Here is a 26,050-nt window from a genome sequence, read left to right as displayed (position 1 = left end):
CTTTGGGTGGCCTGGAAGCAAATGGGAGTGACAGCCTTCTGTGCCTCTGCCTTGGGGAGAGAAGTGACCCGGGCACTGACAGCAGCCATAGCACTGCTGACACGTGTGCTGTCCCTCTGTGAAGAGGGAAACCCAGAACAAATTTTGCATGGTTTTCACTACATGGCAATTGCCATCCTATTCAAGGCCTTTCAGTCGCACCACCCACTGAGCAGAAATCCATGGAAATTAGAGCTCCTTCATTTCTCCAGTCACTGCCTCTCCCCCACCAGAAAAGCCAAGACGCCTTAAAGAAACAATGTGGCCTTATCCCAGCTACTTCCCAGGGCTTCCAGTTTCTTAATTATTGAAGAGACTCATTCTGGGCTCTGGGATAGTATACAGGAAGCCAAGATGCTCTCCCATCAAATGCAACAGCTCATAAAACAGCAGGCAGGGCAGGGTACCGTTTATGAGACTGGGTCAGTCTTTCTGCCATGAAAATCTGATCTTCTATAAAATTTCGAGTAAGTGAGGAAAGGGAATGCAGACACTTAGGAATTTTTCCCCATACTCAAAAGACCAAAGCCAAAGTGTTCTGCTATTATAAAACCATCCCCATTTCTGAGACATGCTTGGAGTTCTGTGCCTGGCCCTGGAGACTGAAATATAAATTTATCACTTATCACCGTGGGGTGAGGAGGGCTTGTGTCACATAGACAAGGAAGGGGCCATGTAGGTATCTGTTCTATTTCTGGTGAAAGTAACAAATCTCTTCAAGTACACACAAACACACACACACACACATACACACACACACACACACACACACACACACACACAGAGGATACATATTCTTCCTAGTTTTGAAATCTGAGAAGCACAGAAGTGCCTGCAGAAGTGCAGATGGAGAAATGGCTATCTTCCATGGCAGAGAGGTATGGAGACAGAATGTTCACTCATACAAACTGCCAATAGATTATTTAGTAGGTTCTTTGGGAGCATGACTGTAGTTGACAGACCTGATCAAGATGAGCTTTTCCAAATTGTACAGTACTAGCCAAATATTAGCAAATTTGGATAGGATGATACAGGCCTTGGTATAATCCACAGTCAGACCTGAAAATGGAAATGCCATTCCATGCTAGTTTTCATGTCCAATTCCAATGAAACTTTGTATTATTGTAAATATTGTGTTAAAAACTGTCAAAAGTGCTAGCAGTGACTAGAAGTGTCAGCTTGTAGCTCTGTACTTATCTAGGCTCAATGTAATTTTTTTTACTCAGTCTGAGCTATAAAAATGAGGTATACATTATCTTGAAAGATCATGCCAATATGAATACAATCCTCCCAAACACAGCCTATAGAACAGAGTCCATTAATGACAATCACTGCAGTTATTTGCCATCTTATAAATTCAAGAGCAATTTAATAGCTTTAAAAATAGTTTATTTCCACCTTCACAAACACACAAGCCTCTGTCCATTATGCAAGGTACCACAAATTAAATAAAACTTACATTAGAATATATTTGTCTTACATGATTCAAGATACAAGTAGATTTTAAAAGCAAGTGGACGCCAGTTATTTGGGGAAGGGTGGGATTAGGTTTGGCACCAGCCATATGTCATGCGCATTTTTCTATGGTGTTTATTAAAACCGGCCATAATTGACACATGTGCATCATAGGAGTATACAAAATTAGCACATCTTACAGAGGGGCTGTATCTCAGTTTCTCTGTATAATAAAACGCCAAAAGCACTTCCTTAAAGTGCTAAAACTTTTTCCTTAGTAGTCTCTGTACTAGTAAGAGCATACGATTACTAAACATCTCCAATGTGGTTTTCATTATAAAAAACATGTTTCACATAAAAGCTTCATAATATAATCCAGAGACAAAATCTGTGCATGTTTAAAATTTGAATAAAAACTGGCTATTTCTGAGTTTTTCTCATTTCTTCCAGTATTCTTTGTTTTTATAAATATGCATCCGGTTTCCTAACAGTTTAAACACACCGGGAACACTTTAAGATCCATGATTGCCTCCATGCAGTCTGCTTGAGTTCATCCTCTTATCCCAAGAAGAGGAGCCTAAATTTCTGTTCAGACTTGCTCTTTCCCCCAAGTCATGTTAGGGTCAACCCAATTCCAGCGAATTCAGATACAAACACAGGATTGTAGGCAGAGGTCCAAAGAATAATCAGGAATAACTGTACAATGATTTGGTTAGGAAAACATACAGATAATGAGTGATTTCACTTAACAAAAAGCCTTGATATGAATTTAAATGAGATTAACCGGAAAGGAGAGAAGCTTTGCTTCAATCCAGCATGAGGTACTCTTACTGCAGTGCCAACCACTTGATAGCTGTGTGCAGGGTTCAGCCCTCCTTTGATTCCCTGCTGACTGCTTTTGAGGTAGATGCTGATGGCTTGTAGAGAGGTAGGTAAAGTCCAAATTTGTTTTCAATCCCCGCGAATGTTGCAACTGCCAGTTTGTAGCCTCCAACGTGATCAGGATTAGGAGCAGGCAGTATGATCCTGGATTTAGGAACTGGCTCAGATCCAACAGGTTTGCTACAAGAAGGGTTAACCAGTTAGGGTACATTTTTATTGTTTTTCTGTTTTTTAAATGGTAAAAATATCACTCAAAACTATTACAACATGCACGATAAAGAAGTTGCTGAACTCAGCTAGCTGTTATGTTCTCCTTTGAAATGACCTTGTAAATTTTTCTAGATCTTTTCTATTTCACCATTGGATGGAGATGGCTGTGCTTTTCTCAATGGCAACTGAGGATGAGAAACAGCTGAAATTTAGCAGGAGATAATTAGCATGATACTTACACTCCTCCAAAATCAATGTAGAACCATCGCTGTAGCAATTCGTAAGTCAGCAAAGTGACGCCAAATTGGGGTGAGGATCGAAATACACGAGCTTAAAAAAAAAAAAAAAAAAAAAAAAAAAAAAAACTGGAATTACAGATGTCATTACTTTTTTTCCCTCCAGAAATTTAGCTGATACCATAGGATTAGTTAAAAACCAATTATTTCCATACCACCAGCTCCTTTCCACAAGGCTTTTGGTCCTTCTTCCCGAAGTATCTTTCTGAAACAGTCTATCACTCCGCTGTAAGTGGTTTGGCCAGCCCGGGCAGCCACCTGTAATCTAGTCTTGATAACATCAGCAGGGGTCACTAAAGATGCCGCAGGCATGCCTGTAGGAGAGACGTAACACCATCTCAGTCTGCTCACATTTGTGCTACATAAAAATAACTGTGCTTTCAACTCTGGTCTTGGGAAGAAAGTGAAGCAGCCAGCGCAGTAAAATGCCCACTTCCTTGTCTTCTCAGGGAAGTGCAGCCATGCCGTTCTGCACACCTGCCTTCCACTGCTCTCCCGGCACCCTTTCACACGATGTTTCTACTCTTAAATGTTTAATATTAAGGAATTATTGATCAGTACTACTACTTCAAGTGGTGAGGATAAATGGAGGAAGTGGTTTTTTAAAATAGTTTTTTGCTTTCCTGTTGAAATCAGAATCCTGCAAAGTTAGGTCTGACTCTCTAGAGGTGAACTTGTTCTGTGTTTCCTCTTCACGGCTTTCTGCTTGCTGGCAGTCTCAGGAGGTGCCTTCTCACAGAATCCACCACCCTGACCTCCAACTCTGACTTTCCCCTTTCACAAGAAAGAATTTACCAATAACTAAATAACCACTGTGTGCGTGTGCACACACGTGTGTGTATGGGGGGGCACACATAACAGTTCAAGGTTCTTTTTTCCAAAGAATGGTATATCTAGAAAAATATCTGAAAAAAGTCTTAAAGTTTGTATTGGCTGATTATCAATGAAACAGGAACAACAACAAAAATTCCTCCCAAAATTACCAATGGGAAATTTTTCTACAGTCATTCTATCCAAAACGGGGCAGACCCATGTTTAGATTTTTTAAAAGTGAGACTGTACTCAGAAGACACTGTCTCTTATGGTTTTATTACTTTTCCATTATGAACCCATTCCAAACCAAATTGGTCAAATGCAGATGCATAAATCTCCTTTGCTTTTTTTAAGGCTTAATAATTCTGTAAGAATTTCGGTCCAAACCAACATGGTCTGGCTCCTAGGTACATCTCATCCTTCTAACAGACAGTTTTAAAGTTACACTGTGAGTGGAGTGTGTGTGTGTGTTTGGGTTAATCTACATACTCCATGCTTACATTTATATTATTAAATCAGTCTTTCTCCCTGTTCCATCTTTACTCAGCTCCCCAAAATAGTCACCTTAAGTAACAATTATAAAATGCACCACAATTTTGCATGTGAAAAGCTCACTTTATATCTCATACTTTGTTTGGTAAGTCACATTGAGTTTTCTATCAGTTTGCAGAAATTATTTTAACTTCAAGCCAGGAATTTATCCTCCAACATAATGGAAGGAAACATGAAAAATGGTTAGAAACCCACTGTGCTCACACTGCTGATTTTGCTTTATTTCCTGGTTTACAGAGTTTAGCAGGCAGTCTGTTTCAGATATGCAATAGAATCCTCACAGCGATGGGCAGGCAAGTTCAACTATGAATGAAAGACTCAAGAGTAATAAAATGGGTAAGAAGTTTCCTTCTGTTGGAGTAGTTTTCAAAAATAGTTCCCTTTCAGGGAGCGAAAGAGAAGTATTGGGAGATGAGGAACTGGAATAAAAATGAAAAAAAAAAAATGTGTAAGTTATTTAGTGAGTTGCCTGAAAAGGACTTGTGCTGCAGAGGGTGCTGGATATACAGCAACCTGGGCACAACTCCATCATTCTCAGCTCCCATATCTCAGCAGACGGCTCTCTAGGGAGATTTCTGGTGTGAGGCTTTGTTGATCTTTTAGCCTGAGAAACTCAGGCAGTGCCAGAGTGTGGCTAGGAGTGACAGAAACTAGGAGGAGGTTGGTCACCTGAGAGCTGTTGATTGTCGGAGCCAAGAATGGCAACATCTAAGTGAATTTCCCTGGTTTCTCCTGGCTTCCACAAGGCTAAGATCATGCTGATGACATGACCTTAGACTTCTCTAATACTAAAGACAGGCAGCAAGAGGAAGCTAGGAGATGGGGAACAATGTCTGGGTCCTGCAGCAGGAAGGGCACCGCAGCTGTCTTGAAGAGACACATGTGCAGCCTTTGGTGTCCACCACCTCTGCAACAGTAGCCATGTGGACGCTCCTCCGCCAGTCAAAACAACCACGAGTCTTTAAGGGCACCAGCAATGCGACAGCATAAGATCATTCATAATAAGAAGAAAATGTGACTGGCAAATACAGTTTTGGGGCCCGAGTCATTCTTAATTTTCATGAATATCTAGTTGTATTTACAAATAATATTTCTCTGTTTAAAAGTTGAAAAGTTAATAGAGACTTATTTTAGGTCAATGCTAAGAATTTTCCAAATCTTCTTTGTATCCTTGTCTACATAACCACCAGATATGTTGTATTTTATGAGTAGCATGATATAGTTCCTTATTAGGAATGTGAAAATACCATGATCTTGTCAAACTTTAAGCTGAAATCTTTAACACAGCATTATATTGGTAATTACAGACACTGATGATCTATCTTTGTATCCGATTTCACTAAGCACGAAATATGCCTCTGTGCTTTTAAATGCTATTCTTAACTCCCAAATTTCACTTAGTCTGAAATTAATATGCCCATGTTTGCTTACTGTTGCTAATGCCTTGGACATATTTTTCAACCTGTTCTCTTTCAAATTTTCTATGTTGCTGTTTTTAACAAGTTTTAGATGACTAAATTTTCTTTCAAAATATCTGCAGAACATTACATTCACTACCGTTTATTGAGGTTACTAGACTTATTTCTGATGTCCTGAATTATGCTATTTTCCTTCCTTCTAGTTACTTTCCTTTGGGTCTCTACCCTTTCTTGACTAAGTATTAAATAAGGCACAATCACACAGGAATCCACAGCCAGGTGCTTAACTCATTGGCATCTGTCTCCTCTCCAAGCAATGACAAGACATCAGCCACTTTCATTCCCATCCCTTCTTTATTCATCTCCTCAAACCTTTCTGGACAATAAACACACATATCAAGTCAGCAATTATTTAGGCCCACTCAGAAATTTTACTTTTATTTGATGTGTTTTCCCATTGTCCTCCTTCCTAAATATTCTTCCTTTTGCTGCACAGAAGGTTTGTGAGGGGTGACTCAGCAGTCCTTGTATGTGAAAAACAAGTTCTGTCCTCTCTCCTAAATGCTGATGTACCCGGAACAGTCATGGCCCCCTCCTTGGCAGGTATCCAGGCAGCTCCTATCAGATGGGCGTCAGACCTCCTGCATTAATCCTACGTATCTCTTGAGTTCTTATTTTTCTTCTATTATTGTTTTGTTCTATATTCTAAAATTTTTTCCATGTCCTTAATGTCCAGATGTCTAGTTTGGTTTTTGATCACAAAACCCTATCATTCAGAACTATCTTTGAATTTTTAATTTTCACAATCCTTTCATTAATTTTAAGGAAAGCTTCCTTACTGATTATTCCTTTCAAATCTCTCTTGAGGACCCTAATTACAGTTCTTAAAAGTACCCTTCTGTTCCCTGAATTGCCTGTTTGCTCTGTAATTCTTTATTTCGCTTACCTTGTTGTTCCTTCCTGAGGACCCCTGGCTGCTTACAAATTCAAAGGGAAGGTTTGATCGTGGGTGGCATCTACCATATGCTAGGTCAGCTGTACCCACAGGTCTGTCTCCGGAGTGGAGCAGGAGGGCCTGTGCAATGGCCTAATGAGGCTGGCAGGCTAGAAGCCTTCTGAGATGATGAAATGTGGAAGGCTTCACACTGCAGGTAGAATTTATTTTCTCCTCCTCTAGTGAAGAACTATTATGGTATATGCTTTTCTGTAGCTGTGGTAAAGGTCTAGAAATTACTGTAAGCCCTACCCTGCTTTTGGTTAGTTCCCATACCTGCCCTTTTGACATCCTCCTTTTCATTAACATTGCAGCACTGAGCTTTTAAGCTGCAAGTGTTATCTGAAGTTCCAGGTGACAGGGAAGAGTCTCAAGGTCAGTCATCCTGTCACAAAAAGAGCTAACTCACAATTCCCCCTAGTACCTCCACTCCACCCCAGAATCTCATCATTTGGTTCTCACAGTAGGAGTTTTCCCTGCCAGTGTTTTGAGCTGTGGCATCATCCAATTTCATCTCAGTCAATATGGTACTGTTTCCTATACACTGAGGGCCAATAAAGAACTATAGAAATGTATTTTCTGACATGTAAGGTACTTTAGAAGAATATGCTTAGTTCATTACCTTGATACAATAGCTCTACTACTTTTTATTCTTAAGGATCGATGAATTGCACTTAAATTATCTTAAACTTTATGGTCACATCATTAACACCTATGTACCAGTGGTACTTCTCTCCTATGTAATGTTTCCTTGTTCCCCTCTCACAAAACCCACTGCTCCATTATTGCACAGTGGGATCTGAGACCAAATATAACTTGTGAATGCTACTGTGGGTCCATTTACGATGGTGATGGAGAGTAATGTGAATGCCCAAAGATCTGTTCACAATTGAGAGATTGATCAGAAGGGGAAATTTGTTAAAGCAAACTACATTTGCAATTCAGAAGGCCCCACAGAGTCCTTCGTAAAGAATGGCAATAGTACCCAGTATGTACAAAAACTGAAAATCTAATTTAGGACTTTTCTTTTATAACAAATAGCTGAGTTTCAGTCAGTCAAAGCAGCCAACCTGACAACAGCTGCTTCAGTCCCAGTTCTGCTTTGTGCACATCATTTCCCCTCTCCCTCCCAGCCAGTGGCAGGAGAGCCACTCCAGCCTATTCTAGTTCTTAGGACTGCCTGATCCACATACTATTCTTTCTTCAACTGACCACTGTCAATTTTATTTGCTTAAAATTTTTCTTTTATGTTCCTTTTAAAATGTTTGTGTAACCAACACAATCCATCACATACATATAACTCTTCTATATCTATGAATATACAATGAATAGCTGTGAAAGATATTCCTGAGTAAAATTTAGTTTAAGCTAATTAAATAAAAGGCAAGCCTTCCCTCCCTACTTCAAACTACAGTTTGACTTGTTCTTGTATCTTATCACCCTGATTAAAAAAAAAATTACCGGTATAACAGACCATGCTATAAGACCTAAAAAGCAGTAGTGGTATTATCACAAATCATGTTGATTTTATTTGTTTGTTGAGACAGGGTCTCCCTCTGTAGTTCACACTGGCTATAAACTCATTACATAGCCCAGGCTGGCCTCAAACTCAGGTGATCCTCTGGTCTCAGTCTCCCAAGTGCTAAGATTACAGGATTGTGCCACCACGCCCAGCTTGGGTAAATCATACTGAAATACTATTCATTAATTTAAAAATACCATGCTAATGACACAGAATTAGAATTTGTCTTCTTAATTTTAGGCTCCCTGCTTCAGTCCTCACCTTCTGAAACACTCTGGGCAATGAACACAAACTTACGTGTTAGTTAACCTTGCTCTATCTGTGAAATATCAGAGTAGATGTTTCCAGTATTTAGAGCCAATGCTAGTTTAAAACATTTTAAAAAATACTAGATACAAAAATCTTACAACAAACAAATAATCTTCTTTAAATAGTGAGTTACTCATGACCACCTCTCCTAAAAAGCTGCATATTCCTAAAGAAATTTTTCTCAAGACAAATAAATTTTCATTGGTGTCAGTATTTATCAGATAAGCAAAATCATTATCAAAATACACGATCACATTAATTTAATCACAGATCTACCTTGTTTATAATAGGGTTGTTCAACAATAACAACAAAATATGTACACATTCTGTGGAAGGAACTGATTTGAATATGGAGTATCTGCAAACAGTTGTGAGACTATGTTGTGCTTTATAATGAGTATGTTAGTGGTCACCACTGTTCACTGGAGTTGCTGAGGTTTCTTTTGTTTTGAGACAGGCTTTTTCCCTGCAGAGCCCTGGGGTGTGCTTCCTAGGCTCCAGGGTGCTGGCCATGCCATCTCTGAGGGCCCACCGTTGTCCTCCCTCGGCTGCCATGGGTGTGGTACACACTGGGCTCTCTGCACTCCCAACAGCATGGCCCGGCCAGAACCAGCACACAGGCCTGGCCCATTCAGCTTCACCCGGCTCAGCACTCAGCAGCCTACTGAGGTTTCCTCTGGGGTATTGGCTAACTGCTTGCCTCCACGTTCAGAGTTTTAAAAGTTTATCTCAACAAAATACATTACTAACTAACAAGTAATATTCATTCAAATATATTTTTGGCAGTATACCTTGAATTTTCAGGTAAACGATGATTTGTAAATAATGGCAGCATCAGTTCTACTTTTCTAATATTTATGCTTATTACCTGTTTTTGTATTTTACCACATGGCCTAACAATTCCAAAACAAGGCTGAAAAAGAAAGATGAGAGAGAAAGGAGATATCCTGTCTTTCTTATCCCTGACTTTTAATGATAAAGGTGGTCATTAGATTCTGCTATCTGCTAAGAATGCTGCTTATTACTTGTTAACAACATATAGAATTTACAAGGCCTGCTAGTTTGTAGCTAATCCATTCTTTGAGGAAAAAAAAAGCAGTATGACAAATTATGACCTATACTTTCCCACTGTTTAATGGGAAGGGGCGATGGGGCGATGGATACTAATATGAAAAGAAATGCTCAGGATTAAGTATGGTTTTTCTCTCTCTTCTGCTCCCTCCCTCCTTTGCTTGACTCCTTTCACCCCACCTGCGACTTCCTCTCTCCCTCTCATCCTGCTCTGGGGAAGCTTGCTGCCAGGAGGTGAAGATTTATAAGCTGATAATCCTGGATGCAATATTTTATTTAGATACCTTTAAAACAGAAGTTTTCTGATTTTCAAAAACTTGTTGCATTATCATTGTGATGCTACGAAGGGAAATTGTGCAATACAATGAGACATGAATTGTGATCTATAGACCATGAACTGAACCAGTAACTAATGAGCTCTTTTTACCAGTTAAGAAATTAAATTTGTCCAGTAGTGAATGTGCCTCAATAACTCATACCTTTACTTTTCACTACTTGGTTGAAGTAATCTGTAACCAACTTATAGGTACCCTATCAAAAACCATCAGCAAAAATTTCCAGTGTTGTAGCATACTGTGGGGCTGGAGGCTGGGCACAGTGGAGTTTGTGGATGGCCAATGGGGAAGGAACAGATTTCCATGCAGGACACTCACCAGCTATGGCCCCCGCTAACAGCAGGCTTCCAGGGCTAATCTGCCCATCTTCATTTGCAAAAGAAGCCTTCACATGAGCATAACATGGGAAGTAGATGGCTGAGAAAGGAATGTCCCGCAGAAAGCATGCTTTGGCACCCTGTGCATTTGCAAAGGAAGAAAAACCACATGAAACACATATCCCATTGAGATGATCAACCTTCTTTGGAACTCACCTCAGAACAAAATATTCCTGGAAAAGACCAAATTTGTACTCACAAACTCAAAGGGGCACAGTAAAAAAATAATCCAAATTCTGTAAGTAAGAAGTCTGAATCTTCCTTTTAAAAATAAAGTTAATTTTGTTGTATGGTGTGAGGAAGTGGGAGAAAGGTCTTCTCATTCATTCTAATGCTAAGATGTGAATTACAACGCTTTTGCAACTCTGCCTTGACATCATTTCGAGTCCATGTTGTTGGCAAGTCATTCGTATTTTCAAAGAAATCTGTTTACTGGTCTCAACAGATAACAGAAGGTAAAACTGAAGAAGTCTCTTAGTTTACACACGAGGAAGTAAACAAATTATGCAGAGGGGAAAGGGGCCCCATTTTTGTATTATTTGAGAATGTAATGAAAGTGCTGGAATCTTTCCCAGAAAATATTACACATACAAAAACAATTATGTATCTTTTCAGGGAGTTCATGGCATTGCCTAAATTTATTCACATACTTATTGTCCTAGGTACATAAAGCATTGATAAATGCCTGCCCTAAAGTCATAAAATATTTACAATAATTTCGACATGTTTAAGAACTATAGCAAACTCTTCATAAAATAATTTCTGGTGCCAAAATAATGCCACACAGAGGCCCTGAGAAATTGATGAGTACCCAGAAATATGATATACTATTATGATTAAAACCACAACACATATATTGTGTTTTGGGTAGGCTGAGCAGGAAGAAAATTACCACTTTTCAACACTTAATGATTTAATGCCATCTCTTTCACAGATTTCTAATATCTAAAATTTCCACCAAATACAGAGAATCCCAAAAGATTATAAAGAATATATACAAATTCGATAGAACTAGCCACGTGGAAACAGCATTTACTGAGGTCTAGTAAGCTGGATCTTGGGTATTTCTGCCTGATAATGGCTTCAGTCTGTCAAAGCGCCTTAACCCCACACATCTGTTACTGTAGTGCTGGTTTCTTCTGACATTCACATTTCCCTTCAACTCTATGTGAAATTTCAGTTTAAAAAACACTTAGTCTATTTCATATTGACTATTATTAACCCAGGTGTACTGCAACTTAACTGTTCTACACAAGAAACAGAAGTTCAGGCTTTTTACTTAAGCCTATTAAATTTAATCCTAGTTTGGCTCATCCCTCAAACAGGACAAGTGCTTGGAATCTAGATTCTGTCACGCTGGCTACTCACCCATTCATGCCACACAGAGGTACTTAAAAAAGGCCCAACCATTTTGCATGTGGCCTCTTAGCCCATGCATCTGTATCTTGTTCACTCCAAACTTCTAAATGTTTAATTCAACTTAAGAACCAGCTAAGCACTAACCAGGCCCAACCCTGCTTAGAACCATAGTAACCATCACCTCTAAGCTCCTTAGTTTACACATGTGCAGACCAATGTCTGGGACAATTAACCTATCAACTGTGTATGAGCTGTACTGTATATGATTAGTTTTCTAGAAAGCTGTGATCTGTGCAGTTAACAATGCTATAGTTCAGTTTCTTATTTGAATTCTACTCTTCCCTTTTTGCCTTCAAGGCTTCCTGTAAGTTCTCCTTGATATTTGTCCACATAAAGACTCTACCCAGAAGACATTCAAACTAGGTATCAAATAACTCAGTGAGGATGAATCCTTCAGAGATGAGGGTCCAAACTGCAGCCCAAACACACTTATTTATCTCAAAGGGCTAACACTCCAATTATACCTGAATGCTAGGGTTTCAGTTTAGAAAATTCAACTCATATATTAGTATCTTTTGTCTTAAAAGAAAAACATGACTGCCATAGGTTCGTCATCATTGACCAATTTAAATAAAGATCAGTTAAATATTCCTGTCTGGCTCTCTTACTATAGTAAAAAGCATGATCACCGTATTACCAACTTATTTTTTTTTTTTTTTTGTCTTTTCCGTTTTTATCGGTACCAGGGATCAAATTCATGACTGCCTGCTTGCAGGGCAGGCGCTTATGCCGCTGAGCTAAATCCCCAGCCCCATTATCAACTTTCTAAACAAGCCATTTGTAGCAAATTTTTAGGCTGGTGTTGTTCTTTGCACAAGTTGTGTGTGTGAGGTGTTTTTTTGTTGTTGTTTTGTTTTGTTTTGATCTTTTGAGACCAAAATTTACTATGTAGCCCTGGCTGGCCTTGAACTTAGGATGATCCTCCCACCTCACCCTCTGGAGTGCTGGGATTATAGGCTCAAACCACCATGCTGTCTGGCCTAACTGTGCTTCTTACTATAGTCATTAGTTTTTATTTTTAACTGTATTTCCCAACATTTGCATTTTACAGCAAGATGTCAATCTGCTTGCCTCATTTGTTATATATATATATATATATATATATATATATATATATATTTTTTTTTTTTTTTTTTTTTTTTTTTTAAGGTTTTCTCTCATTATAAAATATTTTTATCTGGGCTCATCATTTTCTTCAGTCATAAAGAACTACTGCAAGTAAACATTCTAATGCAGCCCATAAATGTTAGCAACCATCCCGGCCTGAGACCATGATGGAGAAGTCCTTCTTCTCCTTAAATTCAGAGCCTATGAATTTTGAATTCTGCTTCGGCTGGGCATGATCTAACATCTGCTTTGTTCTTTAGTCATACTGCCTACAATTCTTTTCTGCTTTTTTCAAAAACTTACTGCCCTCTTTGGTCTTAGGGTATTATATGTATCAAATCCAATGTTCTCATCCTTGTCAAAGTTTGTAATGACTTCATTTTCCCAGTTTCCTCTCCCTGGTAAGCCTGATGAGTCACAAAGCTATGAATGTCCCACTCATCTGACCAATTAAGTTCCACCTATCACTGAGCATCTCTGATATTGTTAAAGTGAGAACGCTAACCTCTTAAGTTACCACCTCTTCATTCATTTAAACCCTTAGAACTACTACTTCCAATGAGACCTTATAAAATGAAGGGTAGATGCCACATGGCTCCAGACTGTCCACACTAACTTGAACTAGGTCTGAGTTTCCTGCATGCTTTTATGTACCCATGTCAGTGTTGTCCAACAGATTACAGGCAACCAGGTATCTGGAACTATTGTCTCGTTTAATTTATAAAGCACTTAGCAAAATCTCTGGCTATTGGCTGGGTCTTAAGAAACTTGGCTGATGATATTGATTTTATCTTGCCGATTCCCACAGAGGGGAAAAAAAAGTAAAAAAAGACAAAAGAGACTTTGGAATACTGTATGCTGTCAATTTCTACAATGACAATCAATTATTTCTTTAAAAAAATTAGAAAACAAAACAAAGCCTTCAGTTTTCCAAACAAGGATTTATTATTTACTAGGGATATAATAAAGCTTGTGAGAAAATACTAGTTTTCTCATAAGTTGGGAGGAAAGAAAGGAAAAAAAAAAAAAAAGGAGAGATTGAGATTCTTATGCTATGTGGCTTCAATATGATCAGAAGGTCACGTGTGAGAAGACTAGACCTGAAAGTAGAAACACTCTTGAGACTCAAGCAGAGTAAAAGCACAGGAAGAAGTTGTCTAAGAAAAAGCCTTCAGTGTCCCACCATGAGACCCTTTCCTTTCTATCCTGAGATCACTACAGTAAGTCAAGTGAGGACTGCCCAATAAGAGGTATGAGACCCAAGAGAGGTTTGAAAACAATTCTAGATGACAGAAGAAATGGCTTCATCGGAAGTCATATACACAAAGGAGACAGCATAAGCCTGGGGAAAAGATGGAGCTGCACTGTGAACACAAGTACAAAGAGGGCGGAATATGTTTCATTTTTCCCTGTGTAGAATTAGGCAATGTGGTCAAATAAAATGAAAATCAAAGCAAACTTCCAGGCTATGTAAGAGGTCTTAAGTTCCTGACTACCCAAGGAAAAGCAAAAAATGGGAAAGTCATGAAGAAAGCGAACTTGTGGATCAGCTTCCATCTTCAATCACAGGAAAAGCAGCTGACAGATATTTCCCTCTGTTGTGGTGTACTGTGTGAAGAGCTGGAAACATTCCTTACTTGTCAAAATCACCAAAGGCCTTTTTCTTCAGGGGAGTGGAGGGACGGGAATTTTCAGAAAAAATAAGGTACTGTGAAAGTTCGGTGGACAGTACTCACTCCGAGTGGAGGGAAAATGAGATCAGGGAGGCTCTGTTGTCCCCCAGTCCAGCACCTGCTCAGGTGTCTCAGGGCAGTGAATAACCGCAGCTGGCTCTGGAGGTAGCCTTTCCTTTCCTACACCCCAGGCATCAAAGCTCAACCCCCATGGAAAGCTAACTTTGAGAAGGGCTGGAGAAAAGGCAGTCTTATTAAATTTCCCTGGCCTCCTTTTCTACACCTCTTCTTTCAGGTTTGAAGCACAAAGGCAGGTGCCAATTTGCAAGGCCGCCTTAGGCAATCCCTGACCTGTTGTGCTCCCACACAATGAAAAAGGAAGCAGGATGTTAAAAAGGCTTTTAAAGTTCTAAGGGTAAAACTGTTTCTCTCCATTCCTTGATAAATCTTTCACTTGGTGCCTGAACACCCATTCTCCAGTCCTACATCAAAAACATAAACCTGTCTGACCTGAATTCTACTTGCCTGGGTAGAATTTTTCCTAAGTGATCAGCCATTTTGAATAAGTACCTTTGGAATGAAGGGACACATTCTGGGCTATGCTACAGTCTGCCTTGGCAACACAGATATAATTACTCTGGTCATTAAAAAAAAATTAAGAAGTCAGAGTGTGTGCCATTTAACATGCATCTTTAGATCTTCCTGCCCTATACTGCCTGGTCTTAAGTCTCTTTGTGCCTGATTTTACCGGTTCTCTGACCATCCCTGCCCTTAGACGTTCTCTAGCAGTCCCTTCATGTCCTTTGTACACAGTAAAATCATTTGGAGAAAATTAATAAATGCAGAATACAACCCTCTAATCTCTTACTATTTACTAAAGTTCTCTTCCCCCAAGGGCAGAAATTATTATTATTTTTCTTTTTTAATGCAAGGCTAATATACCAACAGGAACAATAAAAAGCATCTCTGGGCAGACTCTATGGAAGCAATCTCAGGCCAACCCAGGCTGTACTCCAGTTCTGTAGGGTTCTCCCACCCACATCATCATTTGCATGAAGTCCAGGAAAACCTCTTTAGGGCAAGACCTCACAGCGCTTCCCAGTCACCAATCCACAACTCACACAGCCAGCGAGGCCCAGAGACTCTGGCCACCGTGTTGTCATGGCAGAAGAATCATTCACTTGGCTTCTCCTGCCTTTTTGATGTAGACACTGTGCTAAAAATCCATGGGAGCTTTAATTCTTAGGTTACTGGAATCATTCACTTGAGTTCCCTGTGGTAGTACTCCTAGCTTGTGATTATCAAGAGACAACAAATAGGATTTCTATCTGTCTGTGTGTCACACACACACACACACACACACACACACACACACACACACACACACACGCATAGCTGTCTCAATTCTCTGATGCCTTTTTTCCCCCTTAAACTTTAGTCCTGGCTGACACACAGTAACACCTGCCCAATCAATCCTGTTAGAAAAAAGAAAGAAAAGAAAAGCCAGTTTTGAAGAATGGTGCTGATGCAGAAGTCAGGGCTAGGGCAGTCTTTTAGGATGCTAATTCCTGCTTATTCTACCAGTACCTGCAAACACAGCTCTAAACAGACTATTTCTAATACAGGGAAAGGTAATTACACTTACAAAGGCACCTCTGTGCTGGGCTGGGCACCAGGAGCCAGCAGGTCTGGGAGACAGAGGCTTAACAGAGACTCCAGCAGTGAATACACATTGTCTGCCACGGAGGAAAATGCCAGACTGGGGAGCCTGCAGCCTGCAGGACACAGTGGTGCACCTTGTCTGCGAAGGTTATTTAATGCTCCTGGCACCTGTCGTCAGAGCCACCTCTCCTTTTCTGCCTTACAGGTTTAGAATTTATTTGGCATGTTTAATTGTATATTTTGATCCTAGAGCTACAAACAATGGGCAACATGTCATGTCTTGATCCCTCAGCATTCCTCTTGCTTCTCTCAAGTGAGTTAACCCTTAGGAACACAGACTGGGAGCAGGTCTCCTGACCACCCAAGGCACAGGTATTACTAACTGGCTGTGACTTTCAAGTGAGTTTCAGCATCTTGCTGAGAACCGTCACTAGTGCTAAGACCTGTTACTATGATTGCAGCTGGTGTTAAAACTAAGAAAGAGAGCCAACAATTGAAGACATGCTATCAGCAAACTTCCATAAGACTTCAATTTGAAAATGAAATGTGAGTGCCTATTATTTGGTTTTAGAATACTCGTTTCTCAATTTCATTGTAAATCACTCTAGTTATCTGCAACTCTAGAGTCTGCAACTCTAATTATCTTTTAGGAGATGCTATTTTGCCAGCCCTCGTTCTCTACCGTTCTCCTACTGTCCACTGTTTTGCCATCAATGATGTTATCTCTTAGATGGAAATTCTAGAAGTGGCATAGAAATTTTTACATGGAATTTTTGTTTCTGAGCTGCCTGTCATGTTACCTTCACAAAGCTAATCTGTATGTGTCCCATTTTTTTTTGTACGTTTTTAAAATTTTTGTTTTTTTTCCTTCTTCCTCTGAATTACCTACATCATCAACTGCAATGTCTATTTCTAGTCTCGATGTCTACTCTGGAATTTTAACATGCTTACTTAATTTATTATAATATTTGTTATCTTCTTATTTTTCCTATATAATACATGTTCTTTAGAGTACTGAAAACAAATCCCATATGTCATTATGAGTTTTAATTTTAGCTTAACAAGTATGTATAATAATAAACACATTAATTGGAATAATGCTACTTAGAAACATTTACCACTCTTTTTCATTTCTTTTATACATCTACGTATACACCTGAAATAATTATTTTTTACTTAAAATACATTCTATAATTCTCTTTTTTAAAGGCTTTTTTGGGGCTACACTTTCCAAGTTTTGCCACTCTAAAAAATGTCTTGTCAAGCAAGGTGGTGTATGCCTGTAATACCAGCTATCAGAGGCTGAGGCAGAAGAATGTAAGTGAGCCCTTTCTGGGCTACTTAGTGATTTCAAGGTAAGCCTGGAAAACTGCAAGAGCTTGTATCAAAACCAACCAACCAACCAAACAACCAAACAACCAACCAAGTCTTTCCCCAAAGGTCTATTTTATCCTTGTTTCTAAAATAATTTCATAGGGTATACAATTCTAGTCTGAAAAATTATTTCGTCATAGACTGAAGTCATCATTCAACTGTCTTCTTGCTTCCCTTATTCCAATTCTCAGTTAGCTGTCAGTGCAATTCTTGCCTCTATGAAGACCTAGCCATTCAAGACTTTCTCTTTAGCTTTCATGGTCAGCAGCTTTATTGTGATGTGCCTAGTCTGGGTTATTTTAATCTATTCCACACTTGTGACCTATTGTACTTCTTGAGTCTGTGGGTTAAAAGTTTTCATTAGTACTAAAAAACGTTCAGTCACAAATGTTTCTCTCTTTTCCTTCACACTTACCAGACTTTTTTCTTTTTTGGCAGTTTTGAGACAGGGTCTTGTTATGTGGTTCAGACTGGCCTTGGGCACACTTTGTAGTCCAGGCTGATCTCCAACTTGCAACGATCCTCCTGCCTAGCTCCCGAGTGCTGGGATTACAGGAGTGTGCCACCACATCTGGCTATCAGACTATTTTATACTTTTCTCCACATCTTATTTATCTCTTAGAAATGTTTTCCGGATACTTTCTTTTTTTTTTTTTTTTTTTAAATCTCCAGCTTATTAATTCTCTCTTCTGATATTAAAGCAATCTGGTGAATTTAAAATTTTAATTATACTTTTATACTTGTTAATTTTTAACACAAATTAACAACACTCATTTTCCCTGATAATTTAAAATTTTAAGGCCTAATAAGTGTAAAATGCTTCTTTTTGTTTCTGTTATCACTTCAAGTGCCTTATTTCTTTGTGTAACTTGAGATTTCTTACTGTGAATTATCATTTTCCTTGGAAAATTCATCTGCGAGAATTCTTTGACATGTGGCTGAAGGTGGGCTGCTGTAGGAAGGAAGTGTGTTTAACCCTTTCAGGTACGCAGGACTGCTGCCAATTCAAGATTATTTAAACATAAACTCCCACCAGGGAGCTTCTCTTATCATCAAAGAAATACAATAAACATCCTGACAAACTCAGTGAGATCAGCCTAGAACCCCTGGTTTTTAGAGGAGGGTTTCCTCTCAGGCTCCTTCTACTTCCTCCACCTGCTCCTCCTCCTCCTCCTGCTTCCTCTAAGAAGCAGGGCGACTTTCTTTGCAGTCTAGAGGAAAAGGGAGAATTGTTCTTTCACTCTCCCACCGAGGGTGTAGCTCTTTGAAACTACAGCTTTCTCAGGAAGAATCTTTAGGACGGGAATAGGGCAGAACAAGAGTGGTGCCAAGGTAGAAATGTTAACCAGGCTTTATTGTTGAGGCTGTGCATGGACAGGGTTTGCAATTAAAGGTAAATACCTCCTTCAGTTTTGAGACTTATGTGCTTTGTCTGATACACCTTAATCTTGGCCCTGTTCTTTTTAGAATTAATGCTCAAATTTAAGTAAATAGTCATTTTACAGTTCTGCTGAATTCATCCAATTTTAGACTTGGTAATCTTTCTTTGCTAACATACATTGTTGAGAAGACTTTTTACAAAATTGTCTAGTATTTTTAGCTGTTCTAACTGGATGATCAGTTTAAGTATCTGGTTTGCCCATGGAAAGAACTTCTGCCACATGGAAGACATGCTCAAATTGTTGCTCCTGACACTGTCTCCTTCAAAACACATCATGGTTACAAATGTAATGAATGTCCCTCAACAATTTTTGCTTTTCTTCTTCTAGATGTAGAACACTACATTTCAACCTCTTCAGTACAGTCAGCGCAGGCCATTTCTCCAATCATCAAGAATTATGGCTAATCAATATTTTAGCTATGACTCAACAGTTTACATGTCAGCCTGTGAACTCTCCTTAAAGAGGAGACCTTCCTAGATAGAGAAGTACACTGCACTCAAACAAATACATAAAAAATATATCATCTTAACTGTGTGTATGTATCTGAATTCTGCCACTTTGTAGCCCAGACAGTATATTGCAAGAATAAGAATCCAGGCTTTCCAATCAGAGACCTGGGCCCAGATCATCCCTTCACCACTTAACTTCTATGTGACATTAGGCTGGGTTCTTAGAATTTCTTATCTCAGTTTCTTCATCCATAAAATATAAATAACATAAACTTAATAACAATGATTAACAGCCTCATGCAAGGTTTTCAATAAAACCTTTTTCAATAAAAGAAGATGGCAACTAGTGAATAGCACTGTCCTACTGGGCCAGAGAGATAGATAATACCTTCTTTAACTAGAAGCTGAAAAACGACTTCTATGTGGTTTCACACTGAATCAATAGAACTCAACAGTTATTAGGTTGAGTCAATCTTTTATTTAGTGAATGCTTCATACTATTAAATAAGTTCATACAAGTTTTCTAAGTTGATCATGCCCTATGTGGTCCATAATTGTTTCTTTAATTTTATAGTGAGTTAATATTTCTTAAGCAGGTCATCTTTTAAAAAGTGTACACATTGGTCAAATTTAGAAACCAAAGAGTGTTTAAGAATGGCTTAGGAGAAATCCAAACATATCCAGCACTTCTAGAAAATCCATTTATTTAGAGAACCCTATGAACGATGAGTTAACTATCAATTTATATACTTGTTAACATGAAGAATAGCATATTATACTCTATTTACATAAAATGAAAAATTCTGTCTTAAAACTAATCCTGTGGATATGTAGCAAAAATAAGAAAAAACAAATGATAACAGAACAGAAACTACCTTATAAAAAGGTTTGCCTCTTGAAAGCTATCTGAAGGTATCTGAAGCTTGAAGCTGTGAAAGTAACACTTTATCATTTGATACCCTTTTGTATCTAAATTTTCTGTTAAACATTTTAAAGAATTCTATGGTACTAGACTGATAATGGTCACATTCTTTCAATAAGAAGTATTTTGAAAGTAGGGATGTTTTATGTATCTTTGTCACTCTAGCCCCTTCCCATTTTATTGTGATACAGGTTTTAGCAAGTCACTAAAGCTGGGCTCAAAACTGTGACCACTCCTCCGCCCCCCACCCAGTCTCCCAGTGTGCTAGGATTACAGTGTGTGCCAGGATGCCCAACTAAGGCATCTCCTTTTTAGTTTGCTATTTCTAAGTCCAAACTAGAATGCCTAACCCAGAGGATGCTGTTAATCAGAAGTTACTTAGGCCTGGTGCATGGTGGAAGGCACTAAACATTTTTGTAAATATCCCTCAGCTGACATTTACAACCCAAAATTAATAAGAGGTGGGCATGGTGATATATGCTTATAATGCCAGGTTTTCAGTAGTACTCAGTAAAGAGATGCAGAGGATTGCAAGTCTGAGGCTGGCCCGGGGAAACTTAATTAGATGGTGAATCAAAGGCTGGGGACATAGCTAAGTGGCAGAGCACCTGCCTAGCATATCAATCCCCAATACCACCAAAGAAACAAAAAAACTAGTACATCATATGTACTATGTGCCAAGTTGTAAACTATGTGCTTTACATGGATTATTTTAGTAAATTCCTTAGAAATTTACTGTTTTCCTGGAAATCTAAATTACCACCATATATTCTCTCCTACCTAGCTCAATGCAGCTTTACATGATGCATCCAGTTTCAAAGACAGATGGGATTGAGTTTGAAATCCCGCCTTGCCACTTAGAAGCTATGAGCCTGTACAAATTACCTAACCTAGCAAGTTTTCCTTTCTTCAGCTGCAACTTAAAAGAAATGCCTCATTCGCTGCAGTGAAGATTAAATGCTGAGAAGGATATACAACTTTAGGCATGGGGTCCAACAAAGCAGGCTTCAATAAACATTATCTCTCTGTCTCTCTCTCTCTCTCACACACAAACTCACACACTGAGTATTGTGTCTTTAGTGACTGTTTTTACTTTTTGTCTAAAAACAGGCATGGCTCTCTCAAAAAAATTAAAACAGGCTGAGAATGTGACCTAGTGGTAACAGTACTTGCCTACTATGCACTACAAAAAACAAATAAATTTAAACAATAATATCCCACCTCTACTCCCCTCGTTTTCCTTTTTCTTCCAGTTGCTGCTTTTTTTCACTACTAAACTTTCAGGTTAGGTGGTTTATAACTGTTCATATTTCTTCCTGTAAGTTTCTGCTTCTATCATGCTCTTCAGATTCATTTCTTAAAGATAACCACTGGCCTCCATCTTTAAGTACAAAGACCTTTTCTTGCCCTCCTCACATTCCCTGGTCTCTGCAGCATTTGATAATACAACTCCTCCTTCCTTAGGTCTATTCCTCCACTGTCCTCCCCAAAGATATTCATTCCAGCTCTCTCCTGGCTGCTGCTGCTCTTTTCCTGGGGCACCCGTAATTTCAGCCACCTAAACTTTGCAGGGACTTAGTTCCATCCTTGGTTTCCCACAGCATGGAGACCTCATTCATGTAGATAACTTTTTTTTTTTTTTTTTTTTGGCACCGGGGATTAAACTCACAACCTCGTGCTTGCCAGGCAGGTGCTTAGGGCACTGTGCTAAAACATGTAGACAACTCTTGCCAAGCTGCTGGACCTGCCCTTGTGCAAGGCTCTAGCCTTTCCTTCAACACTTTCAGGGTAAGAAAACACTGTAAAGGAAGTCAGGAAGTCTGTCTCAGCCCTACCTCTGCCTATCTAGATCACCCAGCTGTCATAACTTACCAGTGTTCAGACCTCTTGTTCCTCAGTTCTAAAGACAATAGTACACAGAAGGTCTTCTAAAGATTTCTCATATATTGTGAAATTCTAAAAGGCTGTTACCATCATTCTACCAAATGCTTAAATCAGAAATCTTGGAGTGGTCTTTTAATCTGCTTTTATCTGCTACTTTTTAGGACTTTGCAAGACTAACTCCTAAATTCTTCACACACCCTCCCTCACTATCCCCACTATCTATCTTCATTGCTGCTCTCCTTGCTCCTTGGCATTCTCCAGACTAACGTAAAAATTACAGTTTCTCAAATATAATCCCAGTCACATTCATTTGTCTCTGCCTTCTTTATGGTGAGTTACATATGATTCTTCACTTGAGGTCACTTCCTTTGGAAAGCATTCCTGACTTTTCTGCCCTGAGCTACTTCCACCTCCCTTAAGGCCCTGTGCTTATGGGGCAAGAGTTCTCGACTACACATACACTGCACTCTATGGATCTGGGCAACTGGTTAACTGTCCCCATGAGATGGGGCAGTACATACCATACCGATTTACGTTTCTATTGCCAGAACCAAGGGCAGAGTTTGCTGGGTGAAAGAGATTGGAAACTCTAAAACTGGGAAGAGAGTTTTCATACAATTACTCTTCTCATACTCCACTTTGCCAATATCATGATTTTTTCTGGACATCATTCACTATTCCCTTGCTTTCTCTACTAGAATTTCTTTGTTCATAACACAGAAATACCTCACTTTTATTCATGTGCTCAACAGATTTTTATCAGATGCCTACTTATGACTAGAAGCAGTGACAAATGTAGCCTCCGGACAGGCCTCTGCTATCAAGTATACAGAAGATAAGGGAGACAAGTTATACAAAGAAAATCATCAAATGGTGATAAATGCTCCCAGAGAACTGATATGGGGATTCTTGATAGTAAACGCCTGGCTGGCTTCTTAAGAGGGGTCTGTTGAGCAGAGATAGGAAATTTCCAGCAAGAGCTTTGCAGTAAGAGGGAATAGCCTGGAATGCTTGAAGAAGGAAAGGCAGCTAGGATAGCCGAATAGGTAGGACGGTGATAAAAAACACAGTGCGAAGAGGCAAGGAAGGGCCAACAGTCTAACAGTTTTTCTAATCTAACAGAAAGAGAAAGCTGGCAGAAGGTTTTCCATCCAGGAATGTTTTCTGTAAGGTCCATTAGATTCTTGTTTCCTCTGGTTTCTGCTTATATACCTTATTCCAAAAGCCTCCCCCACCCAGCCTAGCACAGTGTACTGTATCCTACTTTGGCCCTCCTCCATCACTTGTCTTTTGTTTCTTCAAGGTCCTTAGCATGGCACAATGTCACATATTTATTTTCTGGATGGCTGACTTTTTCTACATAAAGCACAAACAGCACCTTGGTTGTACACAGCCACCTGCTAACAGCCCAGGCAGTTCTAGAAAAAAACCAAATACTCATGAGTAGCAAAATGGTTAAAAAATGTTTTGTGCCAGTACTGCAAAAAAGCTCGAAACAAATAAAAAAAGACCTTTAAGATTGTATACAGGTCATTTCAGTGGTGAGGGAAGAGGGCTGGGGATATAGCTCAGTGGCACAGTGCCTACCTGGCAAGTATGAGGTCATGAGTTCAATTACTGGTACCAAAAAAAAACCAAACCAAAACAAAACAACAACAAAAAGGGGGAAGAGCCTTAAGACATAATGTACTTAAAACACTGTTTTTAAAAAAATACATGCTATGATGATATTGGTACAATATGAGACATGCATAAAGAAAAGATAGATAAATGCTGACATAAGTAGAAAGAATTCTTTTCAAGGCTATATAAAAACTTAAATCAGTGTTTATTCTTTGAAGATGAGGAGACAAAGAAAAATATTTTCTTTCATATATCTTTCTGAATTTTTTGATATTTGAAGCATCAACTTGTATTTTTTGAAATTAAAAATCAAAACTGAGCTAACCAGCAGAGTAAACAAGAATGCATTCATATATCATTACTTATTTTCACAATGCATGGACAACAGCTCCAATGGCTCATTTGTGTAAAACCAATGCATAAACATAGACATGCATTTACGGACATGGGTGAAAAATATATTTGAATTACCCTGTCAAATGTACTGGGATGAATGCCTTTGATAAAGTAGAGCAGACAGAGCTCATATTTCTAAGCAAGCTTCCAGTAAGGGACGATGTTTAATTTGTGATTACAGAATTCAAAACCTGTATTCAACAATGTTTGATGGACCCTAGCTGTCATTGCTTAGTGATCTTTTTTTTTGTCTTCAAAAAGAGATACAAATTCTTCCACTGCATCCCAAAGAAGCATGTTTTGAGTGCTATTAGCTGTGCTGCCACATAATGTTAAATAACAAGTTTTACAAGCTGACTGATGGTTCCTATGGAAGAGGTAACATTCAAAACTAGTTGTACACAACTTTGTTCTTTGTGACAAAATTTATTTGATTTAATTCATGTCCCAAGGGCTCTCACAATAAAAGTTGCCTAGAGAAAGAATTATTTTCTCACATATATTTTATGTATTAAAAAATGTTCTTTGTGCTCCTGTGCATTAAATCCAGGGCCTTGTACATGCTAGGCAAATGTTTTATCACTGAACTACATCTCTAGGCTCATCCTCATATAACCTTCAGAAAAGTATTATATGCTGTAGATTTCTTAACAACATTATATTCAAGTAACTCACAGGCAATCAGCTATCTGCTTTTACTTCATTCATATATCTCATCTCCTGTGCACAGCAACTATCTCCCTCTAAATGTTACCACAGGGACAGTTTTGTTTACATAGTTCACTAAATCTACTCTAAGCTATTCTAACTTCAGGAATGTGAAATGTTTACCATATACACTTTGTTTTTTAGTTGCAAATGTATTTCTAAAGCAAGTATTTTAATTGCCATTTACCAGAAAGTCACAGAATAGTCATGTTTTTGCAAGTCAATTCAAGGAAAAAATAGAAAGCTTGGTTAAGTCAAATTTAGGTAAAGTTAAGCTCAGCAGGCCTAAACACACAGACAGAGCTATCCACTCACCCCTCCTGGTTCTGCATTGTAATGTTAACAGTGCCAAACAAAAGCAACCAGGGAAAAAGAAGATTACCTGGTCCAACTAAAAGCCTGACAAACCACAAGAGGACACATACCAGGCTTAAAAATTTTAGGTTACTCATGGTCATCTGCAGTCAACAAAGAAGCATTTTATTTCTAAAAAGCATTATCCTGAAATAAAAACACACGAAACTACCTAGTAAAGAAAGCCAAAGCTGAGATGCTCCCTAACTCTGCTAGAATAATTTTGGATCTTGGAAGGGTGAGGTAGGTTGGGGTAGGTTAAGGTGGGGTGAGCTTGGAGACTAGGTTCATAGGACAAGCAAGGCTGACTACCTGAGGTGGTCCTTTGAGCCAGTCTCCTGAGAGACATCTATACCAGAGAGGTGTAGTCTGGAATGGACTCACAGGTTCTGCCACATTAGCTGCTAAGGATGGCCAGGAGAAGGCAGAGACTATGGAATCACTTTCTTACAATGAAACCAAGTTTCCAGCTCAAAGCACTAGTGACTTCAATTGATAGTTATCAATGTACCCAAAACACCATGTTGCACAGCAGCGCCAAGCCCTGTGGAATGCCTCTGAACTAGATTAAACCACTAAACTAGTAATTAAACTAACTCTATATGGTAGAGTGCTCTTGCTCAAACTTGAGCAATCCTGCTCATTTCAAGAAAGCAATTTTAGCACAAAAGTGGAAACAAGCAACATCTGAACCTCAGTTTCAGCTCAAATACCATGGTTGGCAGCCTCTGCTCACCCAGCTACAAAATCAGGATACCAACTAC

At 39.0% G+C, this 26,050-nt stretch overlaps 1 protein-coding gene across 2 annotated transcripts in view; it reads right to left on the bottom strand.

The window, feature by feature from the left end:
- Positions 1-1,406: 1,406 nt before the first annotated feature.
- The window catches only part of Slc25a13 (solute carrier family 25 member 13), a 169,296-nt gene continuing 144,652 nt past the window's right edge, over positions 1,407-26,050 (bottom strand). For both annotated transcript variants that reach the window (XM_003475007.5, XM_063242420.1), the window contains 4 exons: positions 10,215-10,353; positions 3,038-3,196; positions 2,826-2,916; positions 1,407-2,556 (listed from right to left, as the gene is read on the bottom strand). In XM_003475007.5, coding sequence (XP_003475055.3) covers positions 2,361-2,556; positions 2,826-2,916; positions 3,038-3,196; positions 10,215-10,353 — 585 coding nt within the window. In that variant the 3' untranslated portion in view covers positions 1,407-2,360. The remainder of the gene's footprint in view (positions 2,557-2,825; positions 2,917-3,037; positions 3,197-10,214; positions 10,354-26,050) is intronic.

Source organism: Cavia porcellus, unplaced genomic scaffold (genome assembly GCF_034190915.1).
Source record: "Cavia porcellus strain 051 isolate PalLab524CR breed Dunkin Hartley unplaced genomic scaffold, mCavPor4.1 scaffold_2, whole genome shotgun sequence".
NCBI classification, from domain to species: domain Eukaryota; kingdom Metazoa; phylum Chordata; class Mammalia; order Rodentia; family Caviidae; genus Cavia; species Cavia porcellus.
This window is presented reverse-complemented; position numbering and strand designations above follow the sequence as displayed.